Source organism: Triturus cristatus, chromosome 9 (genome assembly GCF_964204655.1).
Source record: "Triturus cristatus chromosome 9, aTriCri1.1, whole genome shotgun sequence".
Lineage (NCBI taxonomy): Eukaryota > Metazoa > Chordata > Amphibia > Caudata > Salamandridae > Triturus > Triturus cristatus.
Window position 1 is genome coordinate 22,817,807 of NC_140592.1, and position 19,292 is coordinate 22,837,098.

Genomic DNA, 19,292 nt, shown 5'->3' on the forward strand with positions numbered 1-19,292 from the left:
TGCGGGTGCCTGCAGTTGACGAAATAATAGGTCCACATTGGAGGACGTGTTCAGGAAGTGTTTATTCTTGCATTTTATATGCGCAGGCACCTGCCCCTCTATCCCCCACTCATAGATACCAGCAACCACAGCCTTTTTGGACAAAAATCCTCCATGCCCTTTTACGTTTTGGGGCAGCCCTTTGTGTTTGTGCCCCACTGAGGAACACGATCACGCAAAACCACTGAGAGTGCTTCAATTCAGAGTGACCTGAGACATCAAGGGTGTTACCCAACGTGCACCCCTTTTTGTGAGAGAGCCTTCTACCAGGTTGTGTAGAGACTGACTGTGGTGGCAGCATTTATTTATTGATGCGTGCATATGCCCTTTTACTTGTGCCCCTGCCTAGCCCTCTTAGATCTGCTCCTGTTGGGGAACTGTCTTCTGGCCCCCATGTAGAGTTCTATTTTCTCTTCCATTACCGGGGTCCTTGGCCACCATTGTGTCTGGAACATGTGTGAAGATGACTGCATATGTGGTTTCACGTGTGTATCTGTACAACTAAGTGCCATTAGACTCTGTGTGTGCTGGACGAGATGGTGGTCTCCAATGCTTAGGGCTGTTGATGTCCTGTTGGACAAACCGGCCTCCATGGGCACACCTCATGTCTCCCAACCTTAAACTAGGTAAGAAGTTTGGGGATGCGACAAAGGCAAGTCCTATCTGTGGAAGTATCACTTCCCCACTCTTCGTCCTCACCTGTGAGCATCAACCCCTGTGAAATGGCTCTTCATTCAGAGCGGGTTCACACGCACCTGAGCCAGCCTGAACCTCAAAGAGACAGCAGAGCCGGAAGCCCTTCACTGTGGCCTCCAAGACTGGGGAGAATCTCTCTCGGTAGGAGGATCACCAGGCGTATAAAAAGCCAGCCTAGCCTGACTGACGAGGCCTGGCCACCAGAGGAGGACATGTCCTGGCCGCCCACAGCCAGTATTTGGTTTAGTGTTTAACCCATCACAAGAAGGTTCTGTGCACCACCACCCAGAGAGAAGAAGGAAGATCCAGGTGTGGACCTCGTCTGGTTGCCATTCTCCCTCTAGTCTGTCTGCACAAGGAGCAGGGCTGCCACTGCTCGGAGGAGTCACCTGAGCCGAAGGAAGAGCGACAAGCCCCACCTGCCTAGAAGGACCTATGTGAGAGGCTACATGGGAAACTACCTCTCTGGCCAGAGAGGACCTAGGTGACCCAGCCCAGGACAAGCCAGACCTGCCTAGAAGGACCTTTGTGAGAGGCTACATGGGAGGCTACCTCTCTAGCCAGAGAGGACCTAGGTGACCCAGCCCAGGAAAAGCCAGACCTGCCTAGAAGGACCTTTGCAAGAGGCTACATGGGAGGCTACCTCTCTGGCCAGAGAGGACCTAGGTGACCCAGTCTAGGACAAGCCCCACCTGCCTAGAAGGACCTTTGCGAGAGGCTACATGGGAGGCTACCTCTCTGGCCAGAGAGGACCTAGGTGACCCAGCCCAGGACAAGCCAGACCTGCCTAGAAGGACCTTTGCGAGAGGCTACATGGGAGGCTACCTCTCTGGCCAGAGAGGACCTAGGTGACCCAGCCCAGGACAAGCCAGACCTGCCCAGAAGGACCTTTGCAAGAGGCTACATGGGAGGCTACCTCTCCGGCCAGAGAGGACCTAGGTGACCCAGTCTAGGACAAGCCCCACCTGCCTAGAAGGACCTTTGCGAGAGGCTACATGGGAGGCTACCTCTCTGGCCAGAGAGGACCTAGGTGACCCAGCGCAGGACAAGCCAGACCTGCCTAGAAGGACCTTTGCGAGAGGCTACATGGGAGGCTACCTCTCTGGCTAGAGAGGACCTAGGTGACCCAGCCCAGGACAAGCCAGACCTGCCTAGAAGGACCTTTGCGAGAGGCTACATGGGAGGCTACCTCTCTGGCCAGAGAGGACCTAGGTGACCCAGCCCAGGACAAGCCATGGTTGAGAAGCTCTCCATCATCTTCAAAAGTCAAAAAGACTTGGCCAGCATCATCCTCCTTCCACGCCTTGTTGCGCCTCCAACTCCCTCCTTTGTTTTTGTTGGTCTTCATCCCACACTATTGGGTAGAGGGCACCATCCTGAATCTGGAACCACATAAACCATCATTCTAGACCTTACAGTTCTAGATTTATTGGGTAATACAAATGAGTGCAGTTCCTAGAGGGTGGGAAGGAAGGGAGGATCTAGATCAGGCAAACTGAGGCAATTGATCAGGGGATCTGAGTGCTCATTAGCAAGGGCCCTCACGCACCCGTGTGGGTGTCATGCTTCATCATCGGGCAGCTCCTCATTGGGTCGGCGCTACGATGTCCAGCGGGCCCTTCGACAGGGCTCTTTGCCGGAGGTCTTTTGAGCAAGAGATGCCGATATGAGGTAGAGGTGCTCACTGGAGGAGGAGGCATAGTTGTTGATCTGCATTCAAAGGCATAGGGGCTGGTACAGGGTACACAGGCACAGTTGTTGACCTGCATGGATTCACCATGGGATTCACAGGTGAAGGGGCTGGTACGGGGCACACAGGCACAGTTGTTGACCTGCATGGATCTGCATGGATTCACCATGGGATTCACAGGTGAATGGCTGGTAAGTGGCCCACAGGGCACAGTTGTTGACCTGCATGGATTCACAGTGGCATTCACAGGTGGAGGGGCTGGTACGGGGCACACAGGCACAGTTGTTGACCTGCATGGATCTGCATGGATTCACTGTGGGATTCACAGGTGAATGGCTGGTAAGTGGCACACAGGGCACTGTTATTGACGTGCATGGATTCACCGTGGCATTCACAGGTGAAGGGGCTGGTACGGTACACACAGGCACAGTTGTTGACCAGCATGGATCTGCATGGATTCACCGTGGGATTCACAGGTGGAGGGCAGGGAAAGGGCACACAGGGCACAGTTGTTGACCTGCACGGATTCATTGTGGCATTCACAGGTAAAGAGGCTGGTACGGGGCACACAGGCACAGTTGTTGACCTGCATGGATCTGCGTGGATTCACTGTGGGATTTGCAGGTGAAGGGCTGATAAGCGACAATCAGGGCACATCTGTTGGTCCCAAGGCAGGTTGACCTGTATGGAATCACTGTGGCATACACAGGTACCTAACCTGGCAGGAGTTTTCATCAATAGCTGAGCTCTGAGGGCACCATGACATCATCAGAGATTTTAGTGAGTCTGGAGAAGCAGAGGGCTCTGGTAGTAGGCCTCAGACTGACCATGGAGGTGGAATCCCCAGATGTGAGGGGTAATAGTTAAAGCCACTCAAGGGCCCCTGTTTATTGCTGAGGGGCCTGAAGAAGGAAAATCTGTGCTATTTGTGTTATGTGTACTTCCTCATCCTGCCCATGGCTAATTGATGCCCAAGACCAGTGGCACAAGGGCAGTGCCAAGAGTATCAGTTGGCTAGCCTGGTAGAGTAGCTACTACCTCATGGTAACCCAAGTGACGTCTGAGTGATTATGTGTAATATAAAAAGCAATAATAGAATAATATATTTAAAAGGACAAAGGAATTTTATTCCTCTATAGTGCACACTACTACAGAGACTAAACCTTTTATCAAAGCCGAGATAGAAAGGCATAAAATAATTGGGCAGAATCTTTAAAAAGCCTGTGATAATATTCTATAGGGGGGTCACATTCTTCCGTATTATGGGAATATGTTCAGGTGAGATGTATGGCTGTTGAAATGAATGTTTGCGGCACTGCCATAAAACTCTAAGATATGTCTGAGGACAGTATGCCACCTCAGAATATTTCAAGTTATTTTACGCCATTTTCTGTGGCCCAGTTGTGAGAAGTTGGCCTGGTATATGCTGTCCACTAGTTATAGTGAAAGACAATACAATTGATGGACAGAATGCAGAACAAATCAAAAAATTCACCCCCAGTCAAGAGATCTGGGTTAAATCCATCATTATTTTCCTCACCATGCCACCCCAGTTTAGACCTGGCCATATGCAAATCAGTCTTGACCCTGTGCCTCATGGGAACAGTCCATCCCGAACTGCCAAGCCAGGTCCTCCCTGGACCGGAAACAAGCATCCTAGTTCCGGTTTCGGGGTTCTGGCTGGGTTCAAACTGGAATGGCATGGTGAGCAAAATAAACGATGGATTTAGGCCCAGATCTCTGTACTGGGGTGAATGTATGACATTGTTCTGCATTCTGTCCATCAACTGTTGTTTTTGCACTAGTTATAGTGGGCTCATTGCCCCAGTCCAAACAACCCTTATTGATGATTAGGTTTAAGAAAACCTTTATTGAAAGCTATCCTAGTGGTAGCTATGGAGAGCAGCCTTCAGGCTAAGTCTCAAAGGAATGTAAAACAGCTTGGTTTACCAGATTATAATCTCTTGAATGATCAAATGAAAGGAGAACCACACAAGGTATATATCTAAAATATATGTATTTATTACTAAACACTCTCTACTAACCTCTTTATGAGATTAGAAGATAAGATACACAATATTAAAGCACTAGAACGACAGTAAATATCACAATATACAATGGGCCCCAGGTATAAGAACCATGACTTGACTAGAAACAGTGCATAGAGCAAGTAGAATCGCTGGGACCCCAAGGAACCACCCAAGGTAGTGACACAGGGGACCCACGGGGGACACGTCCAGTGTGAGAACACAGCCACGAGCTCCGTACAATCCTATGGGAAAGGCGCAGTTGAAATTTTAAAGATTAAGGACACTTGAGAGAGGACTTTGAGCAAACCCTTTCAAACTTAAAGGTTCTAAGGCCCGCACCCATGGGCGCACCGGAGTACTCGTGTTACCTAACCCAGGGAAGCCAGGTGCATAGGTGTCAACTGGTGTCGGGATTCGTCGCTGTTTTCAATGGCGTGATGCTGCAAAGTGCTCCTGCCGTGGAAAGGAAAAGTGTCCAGTGCGAGCCAAGCCTGGATCGAAGATATGAAGAACCTGAAAGCAGAGAGGACAGAGTTTGGGTCACTTGCCAGTGACCAGGGGCACGATAGACGAATGCCCACCGATGTCGGGTGTTTCAGGTGTGAAGAGGCGAAGCTTGACTCCACTGCCACGGGGACCAGGAGACGTCAACGACAACCACAGTCCGCAGGCGAGCTGTCTCATGAAGGATGTCGAGTGCTGGGGGGTCGGTGTCCGGATTGGAGACCAACAATCCTTGACAACTGCAACCCACGCGGTGAGAGTAAAACGGCGTTGGTGTGGACCAGCAAGGTCTTGTGGACTCCCCACACGTTGGAGAGTCCGGGTATGTCTGGAGCAGCCAGGAAAGCCCACTGAAAGTTAAAATACCCTTCTCAGGGACCCACAAGTCAATGGACAAGGGATCGCAAAGGGACCGCGAGAGGAATCTCTAAATACCAGCCCACAGGACACTCATGGAGTGTAGGCCAGTAATCTTCAGTGGAATCACTGCTCGGGTCTGATCTACAAGTAGCCCAAAGCACAGTGTCAGGGATTGCCAAAAAGCATATGCTGCTGCAAATGTGCACGGTGTCCAGGGGTTCTGGTTGCCGGTCCCCACGGGGGCTTTGGATCTCAGGTTTGCTGAGAGCATGGATCGGCCTCAGGGAAGCCTGGAGACCCACCTCCTGTGTGGCAAAATCTTCGGAGTCCTTCAGGAGCTGCATAGTTACAAATCGGACAGTTGTGTCTTTGGTGACTGCCTTGCAGGGGAGTAACTCCTTTACTCCAAGAGAGATTCTTCGGTCATCCAATGTCGTGTAGATAGTAGAAGTTCTGGGATTCTGTAGCAGAGTTTCGTCCAGGTAAATCTTAAGTCCTGTAGCCAGGGGTTCCTACTTTATACCCAAGGAAGGGGTGGGACAAACTCTGGGGATCCACCGATGGGAGTGTCAGGACAGAGGGGTGGCTACTCCCATGTCTTTTGTCCAGTTTGCGCCAGAGCAGGGGCTAGTAGTCCCTGCAACTGGTTTGAGCTGGACTATGTACAGAGACACCAAATGTGACCCCAGTGCAGACTTCAAAGCACTCTTGGAGTGCACCCACCCAGCCCCAATACACTTAAAGCCTGTCTGGGATGTGGTCACAACTCCCTGTGATAGGAAACCTATTGTCCAGCCTCCCCTGCTGGAGTTTCGTCCAGCAGCAGGAGGGCAGACTCGTGTCTGTGGCTGGCAGCATCCATTTTGTGATGCCAGGGTTTTGCAAAGCTGGTACCGGTTGTACCGGTGCTGTCATGTTTCTCCCTCTAGAAGGGTGGAATCATACCTCCCACACCAGTTACTAGTGTAGAGGTATGATTCCAAGGTGTTTGACACCAAACACGACATGTTTCCATGCAGCCATTCCAAAGTTAGAATTTACCGCGAGGTTATAATGCACTTAAAAGTAAATGGTTGGCTGCATCACAAACAACCCCGGAATAAAGGTTCTGAAAGTTGCAGAGGGGCTCTGCTCCTGCATGGGCAACCTCTCACATTAAACCCAGCACCCTGCCTTCAGGATTGTCAAGACGTGCCATAGGGGTGACTGACAGGTTTACATGTACAGTGATATGGATAGACGTAGGTAACCTATATCTAAGTAAGTGGTGCATACACCACCTTACACAGGCTGCTGTAGCAGACCAGTTGTGTCTTTTTTAATGGATTGTACGGAGCTCGCGGCTGTGTTCTCACACTGCACGTGTCCCCCCGTGGGTCCCCTATGTCACTACCTTGGGTGGTTCCTTGGGGTCCCAGCGATTCTACGTGCTCTAGGCACTGTGTCTAGTCAAGTCGTGGTTCTTATACCACTTTCTTAATATATGGTTTGGTCTCCCCCTGGGGCCCATTGTATATTGTGCTATTTACTGTTGTTCTAGTGCTTTAATATTGTGTATCTTATCTTCTAATCTCATAAAGAGGTTAGTAGAGAGTGTTTAGTAATAAATACATATATTTTAGATGTATACCTTGTGTGGTTCTCCTTTCATTTGGTCATTCAAGAGGTTATAATCTGGTAAACCAAGCTGCTTTACATTCCTTCGAGACTAAGCATAAAGGCTGCTCTCCATAGCTACCACTAGGATAGCTTTCAATAAAGGTTGTCTTAAATCTAATCATCAATAAGGGTTGTTTGGACTGGTGCAAGCTGCCCACTATAACTAGTGGACAGCATATACCAGGCCAACATCTCACATTGGTGTGCAGCTGTTGGGATTCAAGCTTGCTATTGCTTTCCCAGATAATCTCATTGAGTGACTAACTGAAAACCACTATAGGTACATAGGTACATATAAATCAAGTCTAGAATAAAGTAGGTTCTACTGAACTTAGAGTTGGGTGTCAAGGGCCTAGCACACCCTTTCTCCAACTCAAGAGAGTTTAGCAGTCCCACTAGGTTAGGTAGGTGCAACACCTCACAGCACTAGTATGTCTTCAAGAGCAGAAGCCAGTGGCTCCTTGCTGAATAAGTATGACCACCTCTCATTTCAGGAATTGAGAAATATGTGTACATCAAATAAATTGAAGACAGGGAAAAACCCAAACACACAACGCCTCATAGAGGCTTTGCGAATAGATGACCTCAGAAAGACCCCAGGGTCTGATGAGGTAGGCAAGTTGGGTGGGGCAGCAGAAGAAGACAGGCCAGGAAGTGAAAACATCCAGGACCTAGACTCTGATGCTGACCAGGAGGATCAAGATGATTCTAACCTGGACAATCCAATTCCTCCTGAAGGTGAGGGAGAAGGCCTGAGTGGCCCTCACTTTACCCCACCTGGAACGGTTAACAGATTACCAAGGATATCAATATCTCCTTCTCGTGAGTCTAATCATTCTGGTACTTCTGTAGGGTGCTCTGTTTCTCATGGGACTTCTACCTCTCATAAAAGGGAGTCCTCTTATGAGAGGAAGTGCCAACTGCTTGAGTTTGAGAGAGCTAAGCTTAGGATCCAGAGAGAGCAATTGGCCTTAGATAGGGAATCCCTGGAGCTTCGGAAAGCTTCTAGAATGTTGGGGTAGAGCTAGGCCTGGGCAAAAATTTCGTTCCGTTCGCGGAAATTGCGATATTTTGACATTTTTGCGTTCCGCGGAGAGCGCGAAAATGTCAAAAATTCCGGTTTCCGCAGCTTGGCGATAATTTGTTTCTTGCTCGCGCTGTAAAATGATACATTCTCGCGCGCGAGCGATCGCCTTACCTGAATCCCTGCGTTCGCCGACAAGTTTTCTTGATCCGGTCGCGTTCTCCATGAGATGTTGTATTGTTTTTAGCCATTTGCGCTGTCTCGCGACAGTTCGCGCCCGCAGTGACGTCATGCGTCGCGCGATCACGTCTTTCTTCTCGCGATCATGCACCGCGAGAACAACTCAAAACAAGATGGCCGCGCCCGCAAGCAACCACATGGGTAAGTTGGCGACCCGCAACCATGCAGAAAATCTCGCGAACATGCCGGAAAAAAACTTCCGCATCTTCGCGATATTTCTGCTTGTTTGCGATAATTTTAAACATTCTCGCGATAATTTGCGAAGGTTAATTCCGCAAATTCCGCCCACCCCTAGGTAGAGCCCCATGGTGGCAGCAACAGCGTCCCTAGAGGTAGAGAACATATTCATGACCATAGGAACCTGAACAAGATTATCCCTCCCTACCAGAGTGGAGATGACATCCACAAATGGATACCTGCACTGGAGAGGGCCTGCAAGGTACAGAGGGTCCCTCAGGAGCAGTGGGCAGCAATCATGTGGCTCTCCTTTGCAGACAATGGTAGAGACAAGCTCCTCACTGTTAGAGAAGAGGATGCTGATAATTACAAAGTTTTGAAGAGTGCACTGATTGATTGGTTTGGCCTAACCACTGAACAATACAGGATTAAGTTCAGAGATACCCAGAAGGCACAGACTCAAGACTGGGTTGACTTTGTAGATTGTGCTACGAAGGCTCTGGAAGGTTGGATACATGGCAGCAAGGTGCATGACGTTTTAGGATTGTACAATTTGATTATGAGGGAGCAGATCCTTAACAATTGTCAAAACCAGCTTTTACACCAGTACCTGGTGGACTCTGATCTGAACTCTCCCCAAGAATTGAGAAATAAGACAGACAAATGGGTCAGAACCAGAGTAAAGCCAAAGAATCAGGGTGGTGACCAGAAGAAAGATTCTTCCAAGACCCAAGAGAAAGGTGGAGATAAATCAGAAGATAAATCCACAACAGGGCTCCATAAGTCCTCTCATTGGGGTGGGCCCCAAACTCCTTCCTCCCCTGAAAAGAAACCTTATTGCCATGTCTGTAAGAAGCCTGGCCACCGGAAAACTGACCCCAGTTGCCCTAAGGTTAGCAATAAGGAAAATGTTCCTCCAAGCAATACTACCACTCCTCCTGGTACTACAAGTAGTAATCCCCCAGTTGGTAGTAGTGCACCCAAAACGTTAGGTGCGTTCTCATGGGGAACTGAGGTGGACCATAATCTAGAAAGGTCCCCCTCACAGGCCTCCTCGGTCTGTGATGGTGGCATGGAATTTGCCACTTTTACTGTCAGCCCCAATTCCTTGGGCAAATACAGACAGGAGCCACTAATCAATGGTCAGAAGGCGTTGGCATTCAGGGACACAGGGGCTTGTGTCACCATGGTGACAGGGAAGCTAGTCCCCCCTCAACAGCTTTTACCTGAGTTCAAATACCAGGTGACCAACATAGATGGTATCAGGACAGATCATCCCATGACCATAGTCAATCTCAGCTGGGGAGGGGTCACTGGCCCAAAGAGAGTGGCAGTGTCCCCAAACTTGCCTGTAGATTGCCTGTTGGGTAATGATCTGGAAATTTCAGCCTGGGCTGAAGTTGAATACCAGGCCCATTTAAGAATGTTAGGCCTCTCTGAGAGAGTTGGTGAGGCTATGAGGGCCACAGCCCAAACCCAGAGAAATTTTGGAGTGATAGAGCCTGAAAGAATGGCCCACTCTCCTCCACAAGAGAGCACAAGGGTTGAAGAAAAGTCTTCTTTCCCCCAGACTATAGGTAAGGGTCAGCCTCCTCAGGGAACTGATCCTACCCCTAGTGAAGGAACTGCCCCAGAGGTGGCCAGGCTTGTTCTCGCAACACCTCTGATGGCAGGGGGCCCTTCCAAGGTGGTACCCAGTCTGGAGCAGGTAACTTGCCCCTCTCTACCCTACCTCAATCAGCCCAGGGCTGCAGAGGTCAGGGAGGTCAGTGGACCCCCAAGGTCCCACTGTCCAGAGGAACCCCCTCATCCACAGATTAGGGGCACCCAGTCTAGTCGTTCTAGGTAGGTGAAAATTCCTCAACACACTGAGGGATCCCTTTTATCATTGAATAGGGACCACCCCCAGATGGACTCTGTTGGGCAAAGGCAAACCTGAGACCAAGTGGTTCCAAACCTGCCCTGTCCCTCCAGTTTTCCAACCAAAGTGATCCAACCCCCAGCTGTAGGCAGCCAGAGGTTGACCCTTAGAGCAAAGTACAACCCAGTCTTGGAAAAAAAGGCATCCATGGTGAAAAGTGATCTGAGGAAGCTGAGACCAACTTTATTAGGGCCTCACTTTTCTACTCAGACACCTCACCAGCCTTTTACTTTGCCAAAACACCCTGCAGGTAGAAATCCCAACTTTTGGAGTCCATCCCATACCCTTAGGGATAGGGACTGCCTAGTGGACCATAAGACAGGGGGTATCCATGCTAGTGCAGGATCTTCCTTATATGGCCACTAAGTCAATAAAGGCTCAACTGGCCAAGGTTAGCCGTATCTCCTTTCGTTTGGGGGGGGGGTTATGAAGGAAGTTGGAATCTGACTGCATGGTTGCCCCCACTTTTTACCTGGTGTTTTGCTGGTTTTCGACTTAGTTTGACTGGATCCTGCTGATAAGGACCCCAGCCTATCTGCTTTCTCCCTAAATTGGTTGCATGTACCTTCGGTACACCACAGATTGAATTCTGGGGTACCCTTATAAGTCCCTAGTATATGGTATACAATGTACCTAGGGCATAGGTACCCCAGAGGCCTCTCAGGGGCTGCTGCATGTATTATGCCACCCCTGAGAGGGCTCTTGGGTACCTATGCTGTAGGTACATAGTATACCATATACTAGGGACTTATAAGGGTATCCCAGAATCCAATCTGGAGTGTACCTAAAGTACATGTAATCTATTTTAGGTAGAAAGCAGATAGGCTGGGGTCCTGATTAGCAGGATCCCAGTCAAACTAAGTCGAAAACCAGCAAAACACCAGGTAAAAAGTGGGGGTAACCATGCAGTCAGATTCCACCTTCCTACACCGGTTACTTGTGGGTACATAAGTCTGGGAACCATATGTTGGGGACCATTGTTAAATAGCAATGTTTTTGTCTGAGGTGTTATTTTATTGCCCAGGACTATTAAAAATATTTAAATGCGGCATAATTAGCACAGTAATTACGATGAGGCGGCTTCCGTAGCTGTCTTTCTTATGCTGTTTTATTTTACCAGAAAGCATCATCTTTCATGGCAATTAAATAACATTTGGGCATAATATCAAGAACGGCGTTAATCAAGCACCGATAATGGGCTTGATAATATGCCGCAGAGAATTCCCATAGAAGCCCATGTCCTGGTGTGAAGGACATCAAACCACGGCTTCTATTGGAATTCTCACGGGCATATTCTCAAGCTCATTATCTCCGCTTTAGCAGCAGTTTTCTGGCGCTAAAGCGGCGAAAATTTTAACGCCGTCCTTGATAATATGCCCCATTGTCTCTCCTTCATGCTGTGCTCATTTTCACACGAATGACTTGCCACGCCTCCTTTATCCACATTCTCCTGCTGATGTCTGTGACCGCTCGTTGGCTTTTTGGATAACATCAGAAACCTTCAAAGCGCTATGGCTTCTGTGAGCTGGCAGAGGTGGCCACCACCCTTGCTATGGGCATTGTCCCAGCTTCAGTGCACATGCATGTATGCCCTCAGTCCGGGGCCACGGAAGGTGCAGGTACCCGTGGTGCAGCTGGTGCAGTAGCACCAGGGCCCAGAGGTGGGAGGGGTAAGTCTTGCAACAACTGCAGTCAGCTCACACGTTGTCGTGGCAGATTATTTCAGAGGCAGAGCCTGTCTGGGTCTTGGCAAGTGCTTACTCTTTGGAGAAGGAAGGGGCCTGGACGGGGAGGGGGCGTGAATGGGTAGAAGTTAAAAGAGAACCAGAGAAGAGCAAAGGGGTGAAACGAGAGGAGAGGAGAGAAAATGTGAGAGGACGGGGGAAGGAGTTAAGGATCAAAGACAAAGGGGGCAAGAGAAGAGGAAAGCACAGAGGCCAGAAGGAAGGCTGTCAGGAGAGAAGGGGGGAGGTAAGGAAGCGTGAGACAGAAGGGAGAAGCGTGAGGAAGGGCACAGAGAAGAGGGTGGGGAAGTAGTTGAGAGATGGATGGATCGGGGGGAGGAAAGACAAGTAGAGTAAGGAATTGGGGGACTGATTAAGCAGTGGAACTTCTGTCATTAGTGCAGCAGGTGCAGTGACATCGGGGCACACGTGTGCACCCTAATTATATATTTTAATACACACCTGGAGCCCCACTGTCCTTGCTTGCATTATCACCCATGACACACACGCTGCGCCACTGGCAATTGCCAGCGGGAATCTGTGATCTTGCCCCCAGTACTTCTGCCCCCTAGCGCCTCGCTACTCATCATCAGCCTATAGCGCCCACCAGTGACACCTTCTCGCGCTACTCCAAAGCTGTGCCTGTGCGCACTACCCAACGATGCCTGCGGTAGTTTAGTTTCCAGCAGTTCCAGCTCCTCTTATACTGCCCTACGGCCAGCATGCTGCACTGTCCAGCAGTCCCTTCAATCCTTGGCCTCTCTGCTGAGAGTGCTGCCAGGAGAGGCCATGTTGGGATACTTATAATGACAGATTTCACCCACGAAGTAGGTCAGTGGGAAACATGAATATTGAGAAGGGGTTGAACCACGTGTGGTATCCCACTGAAGACAGAAGTAACAGACATGATGGATGGGCAGAGATAATTAATCTCTCCTGCTGTGTGAGATTGAAGACACTTTGTAAAGTAAATAGGCCGCACTGGCACAAAATGGACAGCAACGAAGAGAGCGAGTTCCCAATAGGCCGGTGCCTCTGAAAGTGTGGCAGTCAGTCGTGCCACAGGAGCATGAGGCGTGACTCCCCCCCCCCCCCCCCCCCGCAGCTTCGCTCCAGTTTCAGCACACATGAGGCCTGGTGCGCTTGGCGCCCTTCACAGCGCTGTACAGATGAGTGTCCCTCCCCCCTCGCCTGCCTGACAGCTCAGCTGCCCTGTCACCGCGCATCAGTCGTATCCTTCCGCCCTGGCTGCTAGCCCCAGGTCACGCAGGCGGAGATGGCAGGCCGCCTCGGGGCGCCTTGAGGCAGGGCGCTTCTAGCCACCCGCCGGGCAGCTGTTACGCCACCTCCCTGTCAGACATTGACATGTCACTCTGTTCGTTGCAGGACATCGCCACCATGCAGCTGTGCGCTAACAAGCTGGACAAGAAGGACTTCTTCGGCAAGTCGGATCCCTTCCTGGTGTTTTACCGAAGTAACGAGGACGGGACGTGAGTAATCCATGGGCAGTACTTTATTCTGAAAAGTAATGGATCCATTCTAACGGATTCATTGTATTGTTATTGCATTTATATAGCGCTCACCACCCATGACAAGGCAGTGAAGCGCTGTACACCGAGTACCACGCTACACTGGAACGCACAGTTAGTGGGTAATCCAGTAGTTACTGGTTCCTGTGGTTATTGGGTCCGTCTTGTGCTCTCAGAAAATCCCTTCAGGAATGTATTCACTCTGGGGTCTTTGTCTCAGGTGAATTAATAGGAGCTGGGGGAGGCGCTAAAGGGGCCTCTCATGCCAGAGGTATCCAGAATTATGTGGTGGACTATGGTCAGTCGAGAGAAGGTAAACAACATCGCCCTGGTGGCAGATCACATGCCAGGGAGAGAGAATCATCAGCACATATGGGGGGGGGGGGGGGTGATGGCAGATCACATGCCAGGTAGAGCAGAGGGGGAGAGATTCATCGGCACATGCCAGGGAGAGAGAATCATCAGCACATGCCAGGGAGAGAGAATCATCAGCACATGCCAGGGAGAGAGAATCATCAGCACATGCCAGGGAGAGAGAATCATCAGCACATGTGAGGGGGAGTGATGGCAGGTCACATGCCAGGGATAGAGATTCATCAGCACATGTGAGGGGGAGTGATGGCAGGTCACATGCCAGGGATAGAGATTCATCAGCACATGTGAGGGGGAGTGGTGGCAAGTCACATGCCAGGGATAGAGATTCATCAGCACATGTGAGGGGGAGTGATGGCAGGTCACATGCCAGGGATAGAGATTCATCAGCACATGTGAGGGGGAGTGATGGCAGGTCACATGCCAGGGATAGAGATTCATCAGCACATGTGAGGGGGAGTGGTGGCAAGTCACATGCCAGGGATAGAGATTCATCAGCACATGTGAGGGGGAGTGATGGCAGGTCACATGCCAGGGAGAGAGATTCATCAGCACATGTGAGGGGGAGTGATGGCAGGTCACATGCCAGGGAGAGAGATTCATCAGCACATGTGAGGGGGAGTGATGGCAGGTCACGTGCCAGGGATAGAGAGTCATCAGCACATGTGAGGGGGAGTGATGGCAGGTCACATGCCAGGGATAGAGATTCATCAGCACATGTGAGGGGGAGTGATGGCAGGTCACATGCCAGGGATAGAGATTCATCAGCACATGTGAGGGGGAGTGATGGCAGGCCACATGCCAGGGATAGAGATTCATCAGCACATGTGAGGGGGAGTGATGGCAGGTCACATGCCAGGGATAGAGATTCATCAGCACATGTGAGGGGGAGTGATGGCAGGTCACATGCCAGGGATAGAGATTCATCAGCACATGTGAGGGGGAGTGATGGCAGGTCACATGCCAGGGAGAGCTCCTGCTGCCCATGTCCTTCGTACTCCAACGCTGTCTGCGTCCACACGCGGAGCCCGGCAGCAAAGGCCACCCCTTGCCCGGTCTACAAAACATTTAGGATCAGTGCTTCGTGGCCCCATGCTTGGGCATCATGGCACCACTCACTCTCATTCTAGAGACACAGGAGTTGATAGCCCAGCAGTATGTCAAAGCTAACAAACACTGGTAAAACTAAAAGGGGTGGGTTTAATGTGCTAACACAAGAGTGTTATCACATTTAGCGAGACACATGGGGGAACCAGAAGGAATGAACAGATGGCACTATAGTTGTCAAGAAGTTCCTCATGCAGTTCAATGTAAGCACTCACGTCTGAAGGATACACCCAAACAGCCAATAACATTAGGTGAGAAGTAAACACTCCACTGGGCTGAACCAAGACATGATTGACAAACTCACAAACCACTGGCTAAAAGAGGCCTACCACAGAAAGCAATGACAGGCGTGGGCCGCCCCAATGTTTCCCCTATGTATATTGTAAGAAACAGTTTACTAGACAGCTGTGAAGGCAATCCCCAGATATAAAAAGGTTGTTTTTTTTACTCATGTGGCCAGAAATTGACAAGAAGGCGGCACAAAGTTCTTGTGTTTGTTGCACTGGAGTTAGTCGAATGTTCCTGCCACCACATAAAGATGAATTTGTTGTTAATCACCTGCCTGTGTTTGACATTTCCTTTGTGTTTCCCTAGATTCACCATCTGCCACAAGACAGAAGTGGTGAAGAACACTCTGAACCCGGTGTGGCAGCCGTTCACCATCCCCGTGAGGGCCTTGTGCAACGGGGACTTCGACAGGTCAGGCATCCCTCCTTCTATCGCCATCTTCCGGGTCCTGGTGGGCTCCCTGCAGATTGTGCTGTTTCTATCAGCCACAGCTAGAGTGGTAGAGGGTTCACGCCACGCGCCATCTGCCTTGGCACGCGCTGTGGCAGATGAGTATCATGCCACATGTGCGCTTCCGGTGCCAGCCAAGCTCCAGTGGTCTGACCTCCTGTCAGCCAGGAGTGCTCCATGCCAACCGTCTGTCTAACATCTGTGCGCTTCAGTAGACCATAGCCCGCCTGTGCCAATCATCCCCGAGGCTCTGTTCTGGATGCGCCATGCCAGCTCTGCACACATTGATATGTGTGACATCCCGTCCAGGGCCCAGCCGTGCCCTGCCAGTGCCACACGTCACTCATGCAAAGCATTTCCCCTCCTCCCTCCTCCCTCCCCCAGAGCCCTGTCCATCAGCACAACGCAGCCAGAGATGGGAGCCTGGCAGGCCTCAAGGCTGGGCAGAGATGCTTGCTTATCCTCTGAGTGAAGTGCCCACGTGGGGCCAGGCTGGGGACAGGGTGAGGGCACTGCCAGGACAAGATGGCAGCCAAAGATTCAGGGCCTGATTTACGAAGGTAAACTTAGACATGAAGTCTAAACTTAGTTCTAAAGTTAGACTTCAGGTCTAAACTTAAACTTCAGATCTAAGTTAGACTTCAGGTCTAAACCTAGACTTCATGTCCAAAGTTAGACTTCAGGTCTAAACTTAGATTCCAGGTCTAAAGTTGGACTTCAGGTCTAAAGTTAGGCTTCAGGTCTTAAGTTAGGCTTTGGATTTTAAGTTAGATTTCAGGTCTCAAGTTAGGCTTCAGGTCTAAACTTAGATTTCAGGTCTAAACTTAGACTTCTGATCATAAGTTAGACTTCAAGTCTAAACTTAGACTTCAAGTCTAAACTTAGACTTCAGGTCTAAAGTCAGACTTCAGGTCTAAACTTAGATTGTGGGTCTAAACTTAAACTTCAAGTCTTAAGTTTGACTTCAGGTCTTAAGTTAGACTTCAGGTCTAAAGTTAGACTTCACGTCTAAAGTTAGACTTCAGGTCTAAACTTAGACTGCAGGTATAAACTTAGATTTCAGGTCTAAATTTAGACTTCAGGTCTTAAGTTTGACTTCAGATCTAAGTTCCCCTTTGTGAAACGAGCCCTCAGCGAGGAATAATGTCCCAGCGAGGAATCAGTGCGTACAGACCTCTGTAGGGGACTTTAAACACAAACAGATCTTGCTTTACACCTCCTTGGAGCTGAGAGCCCTGGGCCCTCGGCTGCTGCCAGATTTCTGGCCCTGTCCTCCACCCCTGATGCTTCAAGATTCTGCGCTTTTGATATTCATTCCATTTCATTATCGAGGCGGTCGGGTTGATGCACAGCAGTAAATATTGTACTTTAGACAGGATGGGGTTGATTTGCAAATGCGTGTAGGAGCACAAGGAATAGTATTTACTACAGGAGTAGTCGTTTCGTTACTCTCTTGTGAATTAGGCTCAAAACATTCAACTCCCTATTAGTAAAAGCGCAAAGAAGGCAGAATCTGCTTTATTTGTGATAATTGTTCACGCACATTCCCTGACTATGTCCACTTGACTCCCATTTTAAATATTTTGGAGAATATTCACAACGGCATGAAAGAGAACATAAAAGCATACTACAGGGGCCATATTACATGAGGTGCCCCGGGGCCGCACCAGCTGTGTGCACACACGTTCTGTGTCCCTAGGACACTTTGGTGCCACCAAAGGAGTCGCAGACATTTGTGTGGCCCCTGCTGTAATACAAATAGCGCTGGTGCAAATCTAGCACGGGCACTGGCCTAGAAGAGTGATCCCCCATTTCCATGGGGTCATGGCCCCAGGAAAATGAGAGAAAAACGCTGCCTTTGCATGCTCAGTCCTCCCCCTGCTTATGTCTCTGGTGAGTGGAAAGTGAGTCCAAGAGACCACCGCCCAAACATCTCCCTACAGGCAGGTGAATCTCTCGCTCTACCCACCGGCGGGGGATATCAGCCCCTCTTGAAAGAGCAGACCGGAAGCAGTCGCCACTGTGGAAGCGGGCTTCTGCTTCAATCAGGCGGCCATCTTAAACTGACGTGAGTTCGAATCTGCCCCGGGGAGCACTGCATTAATAGTAGTAGCGCCCAGTTTGCACCCTGCGCACCCACCTAAAGGTGCGCCACAAAGCAAATACGGTGCGCCCCTACTGCAATACGGCCATAGGCGTCTACGCCATGCACTCCAAGAAGCCTTTGTAAAATGGCCCCATAGGGAAGCAGGTGCCCCTCAGCCGTCCCTCGTGCGAGGCAAGCAGAGTGCCCCCTGCAGGCGTCACTGGGCACTTTACAGGCACATGTGGTTCTCTCTGCCAAATCGCAGCGAACCTCCAAATCGCATCAGCCCCAGTCCTCTAAAGTCAAGAAGTCCTGAGTATGTAAGAGTGCATTCCCCACCTCCATAACTAGCAAATCTGTGATTTACTACTAAAGTATACATCTGGGACTTACTTTTAAGGAACAGGGGGGCATATGAGCAACGAGACGATAAAAATTATCACCGCTTTTGCGTCCGTTTTCGGATAATTTTATCGCCCTATCAGCATGGACACGCTAATGCGTGAAACCTTGCATTAGCGCCTGAATTTTGAACGCCCACCTTTGCATCTCTAATGAGATGCAAAGTGGGCGTTCCTGCCCTGACATCACTGGAGAAATGTCGCTAAGCGGCATTTCTCCTCTCATCAAGCCCCACGCTATGAAGCATAGTGGCAAGAAAAGTAGCAATAACCCCTGTTATCGCTACTTTCCTTACGCCTGCTTCAGGACTGACTTAGCCATGATATCCTATGGAAGGTGGATATCATGGCTAAGTCTGCCCTGCCCTATCATCAAACTAACGCCAAACTTCGTGAGATTATCGCTGGGTTTCCAGTGATAATCTCACGTTTGGCAGTTAGCGCTAGGATTTTTATCGCTTTTGAGATAAGCGTTGCTAATAGCACGCTATCTCAGTGATAAAAAATCCACGTTAGCTGGCGATAATTATCCTAACGCTAAGTGCGCTTAGCGATAATTATCACCGGTCCTTGATGATATGCCCCAGGGCCTTTTGGAATCCATTGTCAAATGGAGGCATGTGTTTATAAGCCATCAAAATCTATCACTAAATGGAGGCGACCCCCACAATTAGAGTGTGTAAATGGGGGTGACCCCCACCATTACAGTGTGGTGGAATGGAATGTTCCTTTGTAGTTGTTCCAACAATCACAGACACAGCTTTGATCTCCTCCTCCCAAATCAGAAACTGTTCATAAACTGCAGACTGGTCCTTTGAGCTCGGTGCCTCAGCCCACAAAGCACCCCGCAGTAGTACCTTGAGGGTTGTTGCCAATGTGACTTCCTTGTGGCACTGCGGCTCTTGCTTCTTCTGCCAGAAAGAGGTCTTCTGTCCCATGCAGGCCACCGTCACCCCTGCATTTGAAATCAAGCAGAAGAAATCACACCACAATCA

The 19,292-nt window shown here is 49.9% G+C and overlaps 1 protein-coding gene across 2 annotated transcripts in view; it reads left to right on the forward strand.

The window, feature by feature from the left end:
* The window catches only part of CPNE9 (copine family member 9), a 1,048,133-nt gene that overhangs the window by 915,616 nt on the left and 113,225 nt on the right, over positions 1–19,292 (forward strand). For both annotated transcript variants that reach the window (XM_085624269.1, XM_085624270.1), the window contains 2 exons: positions 13,451–13,554; positions 15,667–15,771. In XM_085624269.1, coding sequence (XP_085480395.1) covers positions 13,451–13,554; positions 15,667–15,771 — 209 coding nt within the window. The remainder of the gene's footprint in view (positions 1–13,450; positions 13,555–15,666; positions 15,772–19,292) is intronic.